This window comes from Tamandua tetradactyla, chromosome 4 (genome assembly GCF_023851605.1).
Source record: "Tamandua tetradactyla isolate mTamTet1 chromosome 4, mTamTet1.pri, whole genome shotgun sequence".
Taxonomy (NCBI): domain Eukaryota; kingdom Metazoa; phylum Chordata; class Mammalia; order Pilosa; family Myrmecophagidae; genus Tamandua; species Tamandua tetradactyla.
The window spans coordinates 136,767,074-136,786,922 of record NC_135330.1 but is presented as its reverse complement, the minus strand read 5'-3'; the positions used below and the strand labels follow the sequence as shown (position 1 = coordinate 136,786,922).

The 19,849-nt window shown below is 31.2% G+C and overlaps 1 protein-coding gene across 1 annotated transcript in view; it reads left to right on the top strand.

Moving 5' to 3' along the window:
* The window catches only part of KLHL1 (kelch like family member 1), a 462,919-nt gene that overhangs the window by 304,667 nt on the left and 138,403 nt on the right, over nucleotides 1–19,849 (top strand). The window contains exon 6 of the mRNA XM_077155842.1: nucleotides 14,548–14,734. Coding sequence (XP_077011957.1) covers nucleotides 14,548–14,734 — 187 coding nt within the window. The remainder of the gene's footprint in view (nucleotides 1–14,547; nucleotides 14,735–19,849) is intronic.

The window sequence follows — 19,849 nt, the reverse complement described above, 5'->3', positions numbered from 1 at the left end:
ATATTAAACATTCTTGTTTTTTTTTTTTTCCTTTATGGGATTGATTTATTCTTGAAAACTAGCAGATACATGAATTATACAAGAAAAGTTAGTCCAGAAGTTTGGGGAAAATTATAATGAAGAAGCTTTTCCAGACCAGGGAAAGTTGGAAGTTGGAAGTAGACACATAAGAGTATGATAGACATCTTTAGAAAAAAAGGGAGCATTTAAAAAAGGAAGGTGAAAGACAAATTTAAATAATCTAACAATTGTGTTCTAAGCGAATGACAATTTTATTCATATATCAAAAAATACTTATCAAACACAATGATAATGTTCTCAGTTATATCCCTAAAAGTGAAGACTGGTTCTTAGATATATCTCTATCATGCAGGGTATAACATAGTCATAGCCTATCACCTATTGAACGTGTTAAAAGTAATTACTTCATGCAACTTAGAGATCAAGATTCTCTTCAATTAATCCATTGCTACAGACCTAGAAAGTGTATCTTTCTTAAGTCTCATACTGTTCTGCAAAAGTCAAATGTGCAACCTACATTTTTATGAACTTGCGTCTGTGTGACTGAGATGGCAAAGACGGCTTATTAGTCTCAATGAAATTTCAATGCCCAATAGGATAGATTTTGTGAATTAGCTAAAGGGAACATGTAAAAATAAGTATTGGTCCCCATAATGAATCAACACAGATTCAGGCACAGTCTTCTCCAATTATCCTCTTGCCGAATAAGAGCACAAATAATAGGATTTTATACAGATATACTTCTCCAGATTTCACCTTTAAAATTCCAAAAATATATAGCACAGTATTATGAATGTGATTAACACCACTGAACTGTACATTTGAAAGTGGTTAAAATGGGAAATTTTGGGTTGTATATATGTTACCAGAATAAACGTCTTTATATTGGTATATGGATGATCATTAATAATAAATTATAATAATATTGTTTCATCGAGTATAACAGAGTGACCACACTATTGCAAAGCATTAATAACAGGGAATACTCTATGGTAGCAGCGTATATTGGAACTCTCCAGAAAGTACAGTTAATCTTTAAGAATGAGACAGCTAGGTACAACACCTTAAAAACATAAAATGGTATATTTTTCCCATTGGTGCCCATTAATTTAGGTGATGCAATACTGAATCATGACGTAAGAAAATTACAGATCAAGGATAAAATAAGGCATAGTCCTAAGGAGATTCATTTATAGGTGAGAATACATAGAAACATATTTTACCACACACAAAAAAAATGGGGTAAGTAAGATACAAAAAGACAAGTAACATATGGTTTCTCTTATGCAAACTAACTAGAATAAGCAAATTCATAGACACAGAAAGTAGATTACAGGTAACCGGAGTCCAGGAGGTGAAGGGAATGGAGTTTTTGCTTAATAGATTCAGAGTTTGTGTTTGAGATGATAAAAAAAATCGGGTAATGGATGTAGGTAGCACAATACTGTGAAAGTAATTAATGCCACTGAATCATGCAATTGAAAGTGGTTAAAATAGGAAATTCCAAGTTGTATATACATTAGTACAAAAAGAAGTAGAAAAAACACGGGGTAAAACAAGTGCATTAAACCAAGTGTCAGTCCAAAAGATGAAAAAATCACAGTAAAATTTCAATAAAGAAGTTATTCGCATGGGGGATGGTAAATAGAACAGCCCTATCAAAGTGGAAATTTGGTCTGGAAATACAATGAACAATGTGCTCGAACTAAGTGTTTTAAGTTAGATGAAGAACTCTTTCAATTGCAAATATAAGGAATTAGAACCAGATAGCAAAACAGGGAATGATGAATGTATCTGTTTTAGGACACTGTCTGGGAGTAGTCTGAATTCCAAACATGTTACTTGTACCACAGACAGAATTCAGTTTACTAATCTTTCTCAGAAATTGAGAAATGAGTTAATAATAATGTCAACCAGTAGAGTGGCTTTTGGAAAAGAAATGGAATATGGAATGGAAGAGTCTTAATATTTTTCATCAATAATATGTGGTGACTCTAAATGTGGGGTTGATAGGAAAGTCTACTAAATAAAATTATCAATACATCGGGGAGTTTAGGAAGGAAAATAAATTTGGGATTATTTATTTATTCATATTTATTCCCATATCTTTTTGAAAATATTTTGAAGTAGCCTAAAATAGAAGTTGCTTAAAATAGAAGTCCAGGTGATGTAATACCATAAATCATCAATCAAAAGGAAAAGGCATAAGTCAAATAGAGAAGGGAGAATGATAAATGGGAAGACTGAGCTCAGATTTAAATGCAATTTTGAATTGACAGTGGAACATCCAAGTAAAATGCTTCTTAGCTAGGAATCAAATCATCTTAAAATTATGTCTAAGGTCTGCCCAAATTATTTCTGTAATAGATTTTTGCTGTTGACTGACTGGAAATAAGCACTCCATCAGCTGCATCTGGAAGAAACCACTTAGAAATATAAATATCTGTTGGGTTGTTAAGCAAAGTATTTCTGAAAGAAACCATAAATATTCAAGAAGATGCTTAATGTTAGAATTGATCTGATATTGAACATATTTCTGTTTATGCATTGTATATTTTCTTACCTCAATACTGAACAAATAACTTAGAATAAACTAGAAGATCCCTTAATGATATTAAATGATCAATCACTGAAATGTTTTTGAGCAGTTCCTACAAACTTTCAACCATGTTATTGGTGCCCAAAAGAGGTGCCATTTTTCCTGATACATAAAAATGCATAGTCTAGCTTGCATATGAAGCCCATAATTGGCTACTCAGATGGTGTTTTAGTTTTCCAGGACTGTGGCAACAAAGTGCTACAGCTTTGCTGACTTAAACAAAATAAATTTATTGTCTCATGGTTCTGGAGGCTAGTAATCCAAAATCAAATTCTTGGAAGGCCATGCTTCTTTTTAAAGCATAAAATACTTGTTCCATGCATTTCTGTTCCATGGCATTCCTGGGTTTAAGACAGCATAACTCTACCTCAGCCAATGGTTGTCTTATTCTGTCTCTCTGTCAGTCCAACTATCTTCCCCTTATAATGATATTAGTCATATTGAATTAGGGCCTACCCTAATCCAGTTTGGCCTCATATGAATTAATTAGCATCTTCAAAAATCCTATTTATAAATAAGTTCTTATTTACAGGACCAAGGGTAGAACCTGAATTAACCCTGTCTTTTGTGGGGACGCAATTCAATCCATAATAAACAGTAACTGATTAAAGCCTGATATGACTGATTAAAACAAATGGTATGGACTCTGGCCTAAGCAATTACGTATGTCTTCATGGAAGTGATATGGATTAAACTGGACTCTAAAAATTGGGAAATATTTGGATAGGAGTTTAAGAGGGAGGAGAGAGTATGGATACTGAATGAAATGGAAAAGAAAAGATTGGTGTCTTCTGCTAAGAAAATAGAGCTATCTATTCAGATGAGAAGAAAGAGATCAGAAGAGCTCAAATAATGTGCACTAGGGGATTGGGGAAAGTGATGGAATAGATATATTGCAGGGGTTTTGGGATTCTGTGATGAAGATGTTGAATAAGATCTTACAAACAATAAGAAATTAATGAATACTTTTGAATAGAAGATGTGGTAAACTATGGAAGGTCTTCTGGAGACAAGGGGAAAGATGGGCTTAAGTTGAAAAGATCAATAGTGAGAGAGACTGTAGGTATTCAAGACGTAGCACAGTACTTGGCACAATAGGTATTGACTGAATATGGCTTGACTGGGTGAAAGAACAGACAGATGAATGAAAGGTACAGATCTTACTAAGAAGCAATAAAATTGTTCAAGAAAGTGATATTAATGCAGGGTACAGAATCATTTATTTGAAGTTTTAGAAATTTTGGGCTTTGAAGCTACTTATGGAACAGGAATCCATGCTAAATAAATAAAAGTTAATCATAAATTGTAGCAGCATTAAACTTATTTCATTTATCACTAATCAGAACTATGATTTGGGTTAATTTTACGGGCTCAACTTGTTTTGATTATGCAGTTATCCTTTTCTATTTGTACTGTCGACATGGTCATTTTCCATCTTAAAGCTATCAACTAGTTTTGTATTCAGAACCAAATTAATGAAACTCCTCCTTATTTCATTGACCATATCTTCTGGTTTCTTTAAATATTTGAGTAGGAAACTCAAGTTTCCTAATTGAGTTAATCCTTAGTGTGTCAGTAATTTGTGTTTTCCTTTTGAAATGAAGTCACTGGGAAACACTATAAAAAGATCGATTGAATCTACTTTTTTCACTTATTTAAAATAAAAATATTATCCTTTTAAAGTTTTAACTAGAAGAGTGGCTATGCCAGGAGAATGACTAGAATATTTCAGTCCCATAACATTTCATGATTTTATCTTTTGCCAGATTTTTAAAAATTAAAGCTAATGTGTAAATTGAGGATCTGTCTCCTCATGGTGATGAGATTCTGTCAGGCTGTAGAATGTGGTTCTGGCTACTGTTGAGCTAGTCGCTCTTGTGGAAGCTTAGATTGTTCCCATCTCAGCAGATATTCAAGTACTCACCGATGAAGTGCTGCAAGCATCGATGAATTAATTAAACTTGCCAAGATTTCAGCATTATTGACCTTTTTTCCTCAATGCCTTTCAAAACCTACTAAATGGGGTAAAATAGTGAAAATCTCTCTACCTATAATACAGTTGCTGTTTCTCCATGTGAAGTGGAAGAGTCCCATCTATGAGCTCACTGTTTATTGTGTTCCTACAAAGTTCTGTGATAAATGCACACTCCTTCCACTGACTGTTAAACAGACTCAGGGTTTATTTAGCACAGTATGTGATCATTTAATTGTTCCCTGTAAAATATCTTAGAAATTGCTTAATACAAAGGCCTGAAATTATTTTATTTTTATTAGACTTATATATAGCAATGGCATAGAATAATTTATTTTTCTGGAAACCTAAGGTATATAATATTTTCTCTTTTATTTTATTCATTTTGCAAGACAGAAAACTTGGAAGAATATACTTGAAACTGTCACTTGTACTCTAAGGACTGTCACTTCTAATAGGAATCATTTTTGTTTTATAGACTGAAATTGTGTGAGCTGATATTTTTATACAACACAGCATCAAAACAAAAGTTTGAAATATTACAAAATTACATGAGATATATGAAGTCTTGTCTTTCTGTTATGAGTGTGGGACTGTTTTCATAACCTTGATAGCTCAAGGACATAGAGTTAAAAGAATTAGTATGTTTTTTGCTTTATTGTAAGTATAAGTTTATCTTTTTTTTTAGTGTCTATTCAATATTGCTTTCCGTTTTACAATGGATTCTCTAAAGAAGGTATAAATGTGCTTGCTATGCTTTGCACAGACTCTGCATTACATGGGCCTTTCAAATTATGTTTTCATGTATACAGTATTATTCTTGCTTAAGAAAACTGCAATATAGATTGCAGAGTTTAGAGCCACTGACATTATAAGGGTATGCTGCTACAATTTAAATTTCCTTAATGGCATTAAGCTGTGAGATTTTGTAGAAGACCGCTTAAATGCAAAATGTTCTAATATATTTTCTGACTTTTACTTTAGAGTTTTTACCCTTTATCTAAAACAAGTAGGTTATGCATCACAAATAAATCCCTGTATTTGATTTTGTTTTCTTATGATAAGAGAATGAGTTATTTAAAATATTAAGACAGTATCTGCACATGCAAATTAATGCAAAGAATCAAGGCAAAAATTTGAGGGAAGAGACTGATTCCTTAGCACATTGAGATGATTTATATAAGAAATGTGACCTCTTTTTCCAATGACATGAAAATTTATTCCATTTTCTTACTTGGTGCAAGGAAAAACAATGGAAAATCTAGATAATAATGAATTCCGTTTATATGAAGCAATTGCTTCTGAGAATTATCATTTGAAATTCTTTCAGAGTCATGATTTACAATTTATTTCAAGCAGTGAAATGAATTCATAAAGTTTTCTTGAAAATTTGCAGTTTAAGGAGTATGTCGGAGTAGGCATACAGGATTAAAACGATCACTAATGTTTTCATGTTGCTGAACATGTGGCTATTTTGAATGTGTAGTTCAGTTTATCTAACGCTCAACAATCACATTATTTGTACTCTAATGATAAATGCATTGATCATTTATAAAAAATGTTACTTGAACAAATGTGTTTCATTTTTATTTTTTCCTAATCAATGTAAAGTTAGTGAGAAAGACAATGGAACTTCAAGAAGAGTATGCAAAAACAGAATAATAATGCTTAATACTCACCACTGCAAAAAGCATCCTTTCCAATTTTAGGTTGACTATCTTTCTGGCAATGGAATGCTCTAACAAAATTTCTGCGGAAAGTTTTACCTATGAATGGTTAAATTATTCTGATTTTTCATATTAATAAATTCTAAAAAACAATATACCAGGTTCTCAAATATGTTTCTCAGTTTCTATTTTGCAGTCACAAGTTTATCCCACATCTTGCCGGTCTTTATTTAAGGTTACAGAGAGATAAGGCATATGTCAAAGTGACTGCCACTCAGAGAACTGTTAATGAAAGAATGCATTTCTTGTAGAAAACTACTATGCATAATGGACCTTACCTCTTCCAGTATTTGTATATAAATAAGAACACTGGATATATTAGATTTATTTGGATATGTATGTAACAGGATGTCTTAGTTTGACAGAGCTAAGATAAGCTATGATAAATGCCACACAATAGGTTGGCTTGAACAATAAGCCTATATTGGCTCATGGTTTTAGAGGCCATAAGTCCCAAATTAAGGTGTCAGCGAGGCCATATTTTCTCTTCAAGTCTGTAGTGCTCTGGTGTTAGTTTGCTGCAATCCCTGAGATTTCTTGACTTGCATTTCTGCCTCCATCACATGGCAGTGTCCTTGGTCTCCTCCTGTGGCTTTCTCTGACTTCTGGCTTTTATATCTTCTGGCTTCACTGACTGATTCCAAATTTCCTCTCTTTATAAGGTCTCTAGTAATATATATCCGATTTGGCCACATTTTAATAATAACATCTTCAAGAGATCCTATTTACAAATGGATTCACAGGAATGTGGGTGAACAACATGTGTTCTGTGAGGTACATGTTTCAATACCCAAAACAGGATAATAAACACTGTTTTAAATTTATTGCAAAATGTGATAGAATTTTTCTTTAGCTCTAAATTATTTGATTTGATTCTAAAGCATCTTATCAAAGATGTTATTTTTCTGACAAAAGCCATTTCCCTGTAACAAGTATAGTTCACGAACTAATTTATAAAGGAAATCGTCCAATATTGACATTTTTCTCTAAATTATATTCACCTCTGAGAACACAGGATCTGGAGACAGTGATATTTGAAATGTGAATTTAAACACAAATATGGCATCCCATTGTATGATTCACTTAATTGTTTCTCCCTTTAGGCTCTATACAATTTTAAGTTATTTTGTTCATTATCTTTCATAGGAATATTCATGCTGGTATTAAATTTTAATATATCCTAATTGACAGACTCTATATAATTTATAAAGACAGTATCTCAGTAATGTTTGCATTTATTAAATGTAATTGAAATTTTGTCTGATTTTTAGCAACAAAATATATGAAATGTGATAATGAATACTCCCACTTGGTAACATAAAACAAATGCAATTCCAACTACATCACATTGCTTCTTATTTAAACTGAAGTATCTCACAGGGTAAACCATACCAAAAACTATCTTTTACTTCAACTACATTTCCTGAATAATATAAATAAATTATGTATTATAGAGTAGAATGGCTAAGAGGATAAGCTTTCAATCAACTTGATTTTGTTCTCTAAGAAATGCATTTATTAAATTTGCCATATATTAATGAAAATTATCAGTGATGGGTTTAATGTTCACCCCATTAGGCAACAAAATAACTTTTTTTAAAAAAATCAAACACACAGACTTTATTAAACCTATTCCAGTAAGAAAGAACAGTACATAAACAGAGCTTTAGTACTACTAAGGGAAAAATCAATCAAAGGAGGAGATTTATAGGATTCCACAGCTTGGACTGAGTCATTTTAAAGAAGTCATTGCAATATAGCAAAATAGTTGAAATTAGGGAGAGCTTATTTCGGAATAGTTTTGTATTGGTGGGCACACAGAATAAGACTCTTGAAGCAAGTGTTGATGGACAAGCTGTAGTCATAATAGGATATTTTTGTGGGTTCACAGCCTTATCAACCTGGAAAATATATTTCCTAGACCAAACAGTATTCTTGTTTGTTTTAGTATTATTTAACATTGGAAAGCATCCACTGTATCAGTTCAATTTTTCGTTACCAGATTTTCCTATGAAGAAAGAAATCCCCTTTGTACCTATGAAATCAGGGGGCTTACATTTCTGGCTCTCATTAATATTTGATATCTTTAAAAAAAAACAAGTGCACATGGGAATTTATTGCTTAATGGATATAGTTTCTGTTTGAGTTGATGAAAAAGTTTGCTAATGGGTGGTGAAGATAATATTACCACTGAATTGTATACTTGACTTGAAAGTGGCTAAAATGGGAAATTTTAAACTGTGTCTATGGTCTACAATTAAAAGTAAAAAAATAAACAAAAACATTATTGCTCAATCCTAATTACTCTAAAAGCCAGTAAAATTATAAGGAACTGGTAACAGGAAGCTCAATAGTACCCAATGGTGGTTTAATTGTATGTTTTAGCCAAGTTATAGATGAACTGTAGTCAGGTATTTGAACTCTTACCCAAGAAGGACTAAGGATGCAACAAAGCAACCATAAGGATAAAAACTGTATAAATGTTATGACTGAAAGATAGCAAAGAGCAAAGACAGTACCTAGAAAAGTAGTTGAACTATGCAGATTAACTCATAATAGTATGGTTCTAAACATCCAGATCTTGTTTTAGGCTCTTGGGTGGAAGCTGTCTGGGTCGGCCATTCTCCTATTTGAAATGAAGATATTAGGTTCATATTGTCTCTCCAGAAGACCATCTTCCTCTGGAGAACTCCTGAGAATCTCTGCTACAGTTTCCTCTTGGACATATTTTCAGTATTCAAGGATTGTTTATTTCTCTTCATTTGAATATATGGATCCCACAAACAACAGCCTTGCATTTTATGTAATGATAAGTGCTGACAGTAATTTATGCTGCCTTCCGCATTGGACCTTAGTGTGCTGGTTTGAAAAGATGTATGTCCCTTAGAAAAGCCATGTTTTAATCTAAAACCCATTTCATAAAGGCAGAATAATCCCTATTCAATACTGTATGTTTGAAACTGCAGTCCGATTATCCCCCTGGAGATGTGATTTAATCAAGAGTGCTTGTTAAACTAGATTAGCTGGAGGTGTGTCTCCACCCATTTGGGTGGGTCTTGATAAGTTTCTGTAGTCCTATAAAAGAGGAAACATTTTGGTGAATAAGAAATTCAGAGAGAGAGAGCAGAACGATATAGCCGTAAGGAGAGTCCACCAGCCAGTGACCTTTGGAGATGAAGAAGGAAAATGCCTCCCAGGGAGCTTCACGAAACAGGAAGCCAGGAGAAGAAGCTAGCAGATGACGAGACGCCGTGTTAACCATATGCCTTTCCAGATGAGTGAAGAACTCTGTGTTCGCCATGTGCCCTTCCACTTGAGAAAGAAACTGTGAACTTCATCAGCCTTCTTGAACTAAGGTATCTTTCCCTGGATGCCTTTAGATTGAACATTTATATAGACTGGTTTTAACTGGGACATTTTCTCGGCCTTAGAACTGTAAACTATCAACTTATAAAATTTCCCTTTTTAAAAGTCATTGTGTTTCTGGTATATTGCATTCTGGCAGCTAGCAAACTAGAACACTTAGGATTTTTTTTCCTAACATTTTTTCTGAGAGAAAAAAACATTCTGAAACATTATTGGATTTTATAAATAGTGGAATCCTTTCTAGAGGTTAATACATAATTGATATGGCTATAGTCCATTATTATTCTTAGTGTTAGACTATATAACAATAAGAACATTGAGAAAGAAAACTATAAGAGCCTTTTGTTTCTACCATAAAGTTACTTATGGTTAGAATACTGATTGTCAAAGATAATGTTATCTAGTATCCTAAGGAAAAAATCTAATTTGAAGGCAATTATTGTATATGTCCTTTTATATAAACACAAATATACTTTTCAATCGCATACAATTATTGACATATTCATATGTTTTCTAAATGGTAAAATAAAGGAATTGCATTTGGGTTTCGAGTACATTAAAATCAAAGAGTGTAAAACAAATGATTATTTTTATTGTCTTTCATTTAATAAGTTGAAGGAGTAAACTTTCTGTTAATCTTGGAGTATTCCAGGAAATAGAAAGATAATTCAAGTTTAGAAAGTAGTTTGGGTACTTCATTTTCTCAATTTGTGGCTGAATATAGGAGATAAGAATAATAATAAAGTGTTGTTAAACATGAGATGTGAAAATAAGTCAACATTATCCACAGGCAAGAAATAGTTAAAAGTAATCATTTGAAAAACACTCATTAAAAATGAGTAAAAATGATGACTATTAATTCAAGTTCTTTTAAAATAAAGAACTTTATCAAAATAGTTAGCAATATCTCAAAGTTAAAATAGTTTATAGAATATTTTGGCAATTGAAAGGAAAATATTATTTGATCATTTTATGGAAAAATAGCAAGTTCTAACTTTACTTTGTATTTCCTCCATGTCATAGTTTGTATATCTTCCATGTCACTTCCAAATAATTTATGTCTATAAACATTGAGCTATTCATTTCCCTTTAAAATTTATTATTTGAAATTTTCATAAACCCAATAGTTAGAGGTGACTGTCGTCACATAGTTTATATTTACAGGATTTCTCAAACATTTCTATTGTTTATAAATGTTGAAATAATGCTAATCTATTTTACATGCATATGTTTATAAATGTATAAATATGTTATTCAACTAGATGATAAATTTAGTTTTTATCTCTAGCGCTATCATCTATATACATTGTATTATTGAATAAGAATAAACAGTAATATGCGCTGTAAGAAACTAAAAACATAAATAATATTTATTACCTTGCCTTCTTATTCTCCTGTAATCTTTTATATGATTTACATTCTTTAAACAAAGTAATCAACTTTTTTATTCAGACACAAGGAAAACTTGAAGACAGGAAAATAAGATCTGTCTAGATTTTTTTTTCTAGAGCACACATTTGATTCATTTGAGAAAGCAAACTTTATAACATAAACCATCACATAAAACATTTTGCACATCCTATTCATGTATGGGCATTTTATATATAAAATAAAAAAAAAAAACATTTAGAACTATTTCAGTGACCAATGTTTATATCTTTTTCTTACTTTGAATAGTTATCCAGGAATTGCCACTAATTAATTCAATTTGACATTAGTGTATTTTTTAAAGTTGTCCAAAGAAAAAATTCTTAATTTATGTGACCACATTAAGTCCTTTATGACTTATAGCACTATAAGAATTCACAAGATAAAACTTTTTTAAAAGATATCATATTGCAATTTCATTTAAACAATTTTATATTTTGGGAAGCCTGAACATTTTGTGAAATTATAACTTACTAGACACATACCATTAATGTAATTTTTTTTAAAAATTAGAATATGGAAAAAATAACTTAAAATTTTATTTTCACTAAAAAACTGTGTGAACATTTGTCATAGTGATAACTTTTTTAAAAATATGCATAGAATTGCTTTTAAGCTATAATTAAATGCTGTAGCTGGTCCAAAGAGTCATATGAATAGCAATAATAGTGTATCACTTCTTTTGTAAAAATTTTGTTGTGGTAACATACATAAAACAAAAAGTTTCCTATTTTAAATCATTTTTGTGAATACAATTCAGTGATAATTACATCTCCAATGTTGTGCAACCATTATCCAAACTTTTTCATCACTCCAAGCAGAAACTCTGCATCTATTAAGCAACAGCAGGTTGCTGGTAATCTCTAATCTACTTTCTGTCTCCATGAATATGCTTATTCTAGATATTTCATATGTGGGATCACACAATATTTTTCCTTTTGTATCCAATTTGTTTCACTCAGCATGTTGTTTTCAAGGTTCATCATATTGTAGCAGGTATCTACATATATTGTAGCAAGTTCGTATAAACGGAACTTACATCCCTTTTATAGCTGAGTAATACTCTATTTTGTGTGTATATATATATGTGTATCATATATATATATACATTACATTTTGTTTATCCATTTATCTTTGTTTGACACTTGCTTTTTCCATCTTTTGACTATTGTAAATAATATTGCTATAAACGTTGGTAAACAAATATCTGAGTCTCTGTTTAGAATTATTTGGTCTATGTTCTTAGATCGAATTGTGAGGTCATGTGATAATTCTATGTTTAGTTTTGAAGAACCGTCAAACTTCTCCAAAGTGGCTGTACCATTTTACATTCCCAGAAGCACCTGGCAAACACTTTATTTTCACTTTTTTTTTTTTTTTTATATAATAGCCATCCTTTTGGATGTGAAGTAATATTTCATGGGATTTTGACTTGTATTTCCATAATGACTAATAATGTGCAGAATCTTTTTGTGTGCTTCTTGACTATTTGCATTTCTTCTTTGGATAAAATTCAAGAGTTTATGAATTCTTTTTAATAAAAGTGACTGTAATCATATGTCAAAAATTTTTAACTCTTGAAACATCCCATCAATCCACTTAATCCAAAATCTAAATCATTACCCAAACTTAGAATTAAACTTCATGCATCTGTCTTAGTTTGTAAAGGAAAACAGAAAAGAGTAAATAAATTTTGTTTTTTGTTGTTGCTTTTTTTTTTTTTTTTTGCTTTTTCTTATCTATTTGGAAATTCTTAACTATTCCTCTGGATAAGATATATCTAGAGTGTGTACCTAATGAATGAACAGTTTTTTTTTTAATTTGTTTGTTTTATGATCAACTAACCCCAAATCCCCCCCCCCCCCCGCAAATAAGTAAAGGTGAGTTAGAATGGGAGAAGATCAAGAAAAAGAGGAATAGAGAAGGAGCCAGTTTCAGAAATATATACGTTTATCACTGTGAAGGCTAATTACCTTCTCTCTGTAAGGAAAGGTAAATGTTCAGGAAAAATACATTTTGACAAATAAGCAGAGGACCATGTGTCATAGTCAAGTGTATCCCTCTCTTTTTTTAATTTATGAAAACCTCTAGTCTTTAGAAATAGATATTCTATTTCATAATTAAGCACAAACTTTTCTAACAGAGTAAGATAGTAATTCTCTTAAAAATAAAATCCAGTGGAAATTTCATGTTTTTTCTTTTTCTTTCTTATTCTTCTCTTGTTCAGAATGAAAATGAGAAGTCGAAAAGCAACTCAATAACCAAGAATTTTATTTAACATCCTTCTGTAATTCTAAGGCATCCAGTATTACACTGTTTATTTTATTTTATTTTTTGCATGGGCAGGCACCAGGAAATTGAACTACACTGTTTATTGAGTCTCAGATTTATTGTGTTATCTTTCCAACATCTTATGTATGAGTATTTAATGTGTTTTATATTCTTCTTGGCACCTCCAGCAGTAGTTTATGTATTAGAGTGACTAAATAAATTCCCTTAATTAAGGTTACAAGTATAGTGTTAAAATTATTTATGTGCTGACAACATATATTCATTCATTCATTCAGTTAACATTTATGTGTATATGTGGTGCATTTTCATACCAATGTAGAAGAAAAGATCAATGAGCCAATATTGAATTTTCTACTTATTAATTTTTTTTTGGCATGGGCAAGCCGAACCTAGGTCTCTGGCTCATCAGGTGAGAAATCTTGTCACTGACCCGCCATTGCACCTCCCTCTACTTATTAATTTTGTAAGGGAATGTACACAGAAGAATTTAAGAAGATATCATTTTAGTGTTGCAAAATATACACTTAATATAGGTTAAAACTGCTGGTCATGCTATTATGATCCCTGAAATGTTGGATTTTTGGTATAAAATTTCATAGTATTCATTATTTTTATAATATTACTTTGTCTTATATACAACTTTCTAATTGGTTGCATAGTTGAAGAAATATTATGAGAATGATTATTTGTTTACATTTCTGTGAGTTTTTTTAAATTGAAAGCTAACTATACTTGGAACATCTGAAATTAAATATATGCTTAAAATTCTTATGACCTCACTTGTTAAAGTATATTTTAAAAATTACCTTCAGCGGAAATGTTTATGATCAACATGGACACTTCTATTTGATTTACAAATAGACTTCTAAGAAGAAAGCGTTTGGGAAAAGTAATCATTAGAAGTTCTTTAAACTCTATTAAAATGATACCCAAATAATATCGATTCAAACAATAATTACTATTCTTTTTCTCTTGAAAGCCAATCTACTGATATTTACTTGTCAGTTTAATGTATCCATATTATGTTCTGCTTCTTTCTCAGTATGGGATGATAAAGGTATTCGGTTTCAATTTTAACTACTGACGTCAAATGCAAATTCCTTTAAAAAGCATTATTAACCCTGTTCCTATTTTATTCACAGATATTAGCTGACCTAGAAAACCATGCATTATTTAAGAATGATTTGGAATGTCAAAAGCTGATTCTGGAAGCAATGAAATACCATCTTTTGCCAGAAAGAAGAACTTTAATGCAAAGCCCAAGAACTAAACCTAGAAAATCTACAGTTGGAACTCTGTACGCTGTAGGAGGAATGGATAACAATAAAGGTATAATAATTCTAGCTAGGTACATAATACACATCAGTTGTCATACCAAAACACAGTTCTAATACTGCAATCTGCATAACACCAACAAACCTCACATAAATTTAGCTTCATCTATTATGATTTACAATTAAGTGGAAAATTAGGAGGATATCTCATTTTCAGGTTATAGTTGCTGCTTCTGCTTCTTATTCATCTTTAAATATTTTAACTATTTTTTGAGCATATGTACATAAAAAGTCTTCATATGAAATGAAAAGCGATTTGAGGTACTTACCTAGAAATCACATGCCAAATAATTTCTTGAATATTTCTAAACTATGTTTCAATTCTAAGTAAAAAAGATGTAATCTGCCAGACACATGCTTGCGGAGATACAATTAAGAAGAGAGTTTCTACTTCTGAGGCGCTTAGTCTCACATAGGCAGACAAATAACTAGGCAATTACAACTGAGTGTAAAACTGTGGCAATTGTAATTTATGAATTTAATCATTCTTACCTAATGATTCCTTCAAAAGGACGTGAATGCTTTGTTTCAAAACTGACACACATTTGAAGGTTTTATTTATTTTGCATAGTTATTAGAAAAATCTCTGAATATTTGTTCTCTTCAAATGTTCGGTCTTAATTTTCTTGAATAAGTATATAAAATAATATACAAAAACTAAAATTTGCATATTTGTGTATAATAAAGGATATAATTAGCTATAATACATTTAGAGTACATGCAAAAAGTTACAATTAAAGCAATAGAGGGTGATCACATATTTAATCTCTTTTAAAGGAACTTGGTTATTAAAGAAGTAGCACAAAGCAACTGCAAATAACCCACATCAACCACTGTGAAGTGAGATCCCCAAATAGAAGCTAAAGGGAAACCATTTACATAATCAATTGGAAAAGACACACAGTCCCATTTTTCTTTGGCAAAAAGGTATCCTGCGGCTATTAGATGGTTTTCACTGGATTAATTGTTTGGAAATTATAATTCCTTTTTACTGATATGATTTCTAATAATTATCAAATTAAATGAGCACTAGATGATTAACTTATAAAAATGGAAGAAGACTATAAAAACTAGAATTCCTTTGCAAGTACATAGAAAGTAAATTGAAATTTCTCTCACCACATGAGATGGCTATAAGAACATATAGGATAGAATGTAGTAGTGGGGGAAAATGCTAAACCTTACAACACAGTATTATTAAAATAAAAATGTCCTCTAAAATCAACTGGAATATATTCCATCTGGGTTAATTTTCTTCCTCAAAGGAAGAATCTGAGTGTTATTTTCCTGAAAAATAGAAGCCAAATCAAAACAAAAAACCAATAAACATAGTAAAATGCCAAGGTAAAAAAAATTAAGCTAAGAAAACAAAGCCATTAATCTGTATTTATATTGCTCTTACTATAATTCTAAATGTCAGATAAAATAGACCACAATTGCTTTAATTTCTGAAGGGAATAATTAGCCTCTCTTGAAGCAGAGACAAGACACCTTTACTGTAATGTTGTGATAGGTTAATATTACCTGTAAAATTAAATGTCCTGATTTCCAGTGCCTCTTGATGATCACATACAAGTTTCTATCAAAGTCTCAGATTTCATAAGCAGGTAGTGGCTTTTTATATGTGTTTATCAAATTTTAAGATCAGATGAATAGCAGTTGTTTTTAAAGGACACTGTATTCTATAGAAAGAATGCCCATAGATGACATTCGGCATTTAGGAATCTGCACATTGTAGCAGTTTTGTTTTTTTTTTTTTTTTCAGAAGAAGAAAATACACATTGATTCTGATTATCTTATGCTAAGATTGAGCATTAAATTATAAATTAATATAAGTACAAAAATCACTATATTATTAAAGAAACAAAGGATATGACTACTTTAAATTTTTCACTTGTTTATGTTATCACATATAATTTATTTTACATTGTTTAAATCTATGACAAAGTTCTTTCTGATGAACTTGATATGTAAATCAAACACTTGTCTAATTACACAAATGCTCAAAGAGGAATTCTAGTTTATAGTAGCTGTATTCTTCAAATTCTCTTTTTTTCTTTATTAGAGAATTGTAGATTTAGAGAACAATCATGCATAAAATGCACACTTGGCATATATCACCTTATTATTTTTTATTTTTGTTTATTTGTTTATTTTTACACGGGTAGGCACCGGGAAAAGAACCCGGGTCTCCGGCATGACAGGCGAGAATTCTGCTACTGAGCCACCATCACAGTGCCCCCACCTTATTATTAACACCATACATTCGTGTGGAACATTTATTACAATTGATGAAAACACATTTTTATAACTGCAGTATTAACTATGATCCATGCTTTAATTTAGGATTCATGGTGTACATTCCCATAGTTTTTGTTTTTTTTTTTTAAATTTACTCTGTTGCTATATGTACAACTTAACATTTCTACTTTTAACCACATTCAGATATGTATTTGTACTATTAATTACATTCACAATACTGTGCTACCATCACCACTATCCAATACCAAATTATTTCTATCATTCCAAATAGGAACCATGTACATTTTAAGCCTTAACTTTCCATTCCCCATCCCCACCTGGTCTCATAGTATCCCTCTTTTCCAGATTCTGGTTCTATGTGTTTGCTTATTCGAATTATTTTAAATCATTGAACTCATACTCTAATTGTGCTTTTGTGTGTGGCTTATTTCACTCAATGTGATGTTTTTAAGGTTCATCTGTGATGCCGCCTATATCACTTCATCCTTAAATTGTAATTTTTGTGTGTGGTTAACAAATACTGTTTTTATATTAGTAAATTATTTCAGTAAGACCCAGTAGCTTATTTAAGTGGTGAAAACCTGGTAACTTTAAATAAAATAGCTACATTATAAACACACATAAAAATGTAGTCTATCAAGTTAAACAGTTTGCCAAAATCTGAATTTCTTTAATCTTAGCAGTATTCTTTAATCTTAGCAGTTCTATGATATTGGAAACATTTTTTTTTTTCAAACTCTCTTTAAAAAGCTGAACTTTCTTAGGGATGTGAAGCTTTTTCATTTTAGAATTGAAGAACACCGGTCATGTTGACATTGTTAAACTTTTTCAGTAAGGTAGAGGCTTAGAGTATGAGAATACAATGGGATTTAAAAAGACATTCCTGATTACATCAGCAATAAAACAGGAAAAATAAAAGTTCTCTGAAGAAGCCCATAGGATTGCATATAGTTAGCATTATGGGAATTGAACATTATGGGAATTGAACATAGCTATCTGCCATAATCTTAGATAAAAATCTAACAGTTAATACCAAACCTCAGAGAAACTAAACAGAAACTTGTAGAGGCCCAAAGCTTCAGGGTTTTGAAATAGCAACTATGACATTTTTATGGTAAAACTTTGTGCTTTTATTTCTTTAAAAAATGCTTTCTATGCCTTATTGACTTGTCTTATCTGTAAAAAGGCAATGATATTTTATCTTAAAACTCTTTTCTCTTTTCTGGAAAGATAATGAGGCAAAGAAAATAAAGATAAGAAAAAACCTTAAGAAGAAAGGGAGAGAAATCAAAATAAAAACATATTATAGTATAATTGGGATTTCCTTTGCATGACTAATTTGAAGACTTATACCATACTCAATGTGGTCTTTCATCATTATTTCCATATATATATATATATATATGTTATATATATATATATATATATATATATCTCATGCCCTTTAAAAGGACCATGTAAGCATATAGTTAGGTTCCTTTTCAGCTCCACAATTGCTAGGATTCATATATCTCAAGGGATTAATAAAGCCATGCGTGTAGCTTTTGCAGATATTTCCTAGATATTATGAAATTTCAGGATATTTTTCTATTTTGTTCTATACTAATTGCCCTTTCCTCTTACATTTACATATGCGGGTATTCAATAGTGACCTCCTTACATCTGATAGCTCCAGGTCCTGTGCTAGGAGCTGACATACAGTGGTGAATATCAACATGATCTCTGCCTCACCCAAGCTTTTAAATTAATTGAGGAAAACAAATGTTGAAATATTTCCAAATAAAATGAATGTTACAAATGGGAATCACAAGTGCAATGACTATAAGGTATAGGTACTAAACCTAGTCTAGTCTAGAAAATTAAAGAAGTCCATGGAAAGTGTTTTTGTTGTCTTCTTTCTTAATCCATCTGAAATCTTAAGAATTGTCAGGCATAACTTTGGCAAATTATTGAGACCATGAAGAGGAGGGGTGTGGATCCAGATGGCAGGCACAGTAAATGTGCAGACTTACAGTTGGTGCAGTGTGCATCTTTAAGAGGTGGAGAGAAATCCACGATGGCTGAAATAAAGCCAGAAAGGAAAAGAAAGCACGATAGTGCTTTACTGGAGGGCTTTAGTAAAAGACTTAATAGGATCGATTCTGATTGTCACTCCAGAAGCAGGTGATGCTTGTGGTGGAGATAGAATACTTAAAGAGACTAAACTAGTAGAATGAGCATTCCAACACCTTCGTTGGGTATTACAGGGCACACCCAGGGGACTCAGTAGTAACCTGTGATGACCTTCTACATTGTGTTATGAACTAAGACTAGGCTGACTAGGAATCATGGAGGCATGAAAGTATAGGAATTTTATCAAATGATAAAGACCGGTGATTTATGGAAGGGTACAAAGCACCACAATATTCATATAAATTGTATTTCTATAAATACCATGTTGTATAAAGCAAATGCTTTTATATATATATGTGTGTGTATATATATATATACACACACACACACATCACAACAACATTCAAGAATGATTACAAATGGAGGTTTGCAGCATATTTTGGAAAGTGATCTTTAATTTATTTCTATAATTGAAAAATACTAAAAAATAAGAATGTAGTTATTCCTAATCTATTTTAAGGCAAAATAAAATCATGAATTTTACCCATAAAAGACGAATGACGGGTCATATAAAATTAAGCAGTTTTTTAAAAAGAAACTAAATAAAAACTATTTCTAAAAAAGGAAAACAACTTTTAAAAAAATGTCAACAACTGAAATCAAAAGTAGAATTTAAGTCTATGTAGAAAATTGAAAAAAAATTGCTACCGTTTTGGTAAGAAATTTATCACAAATC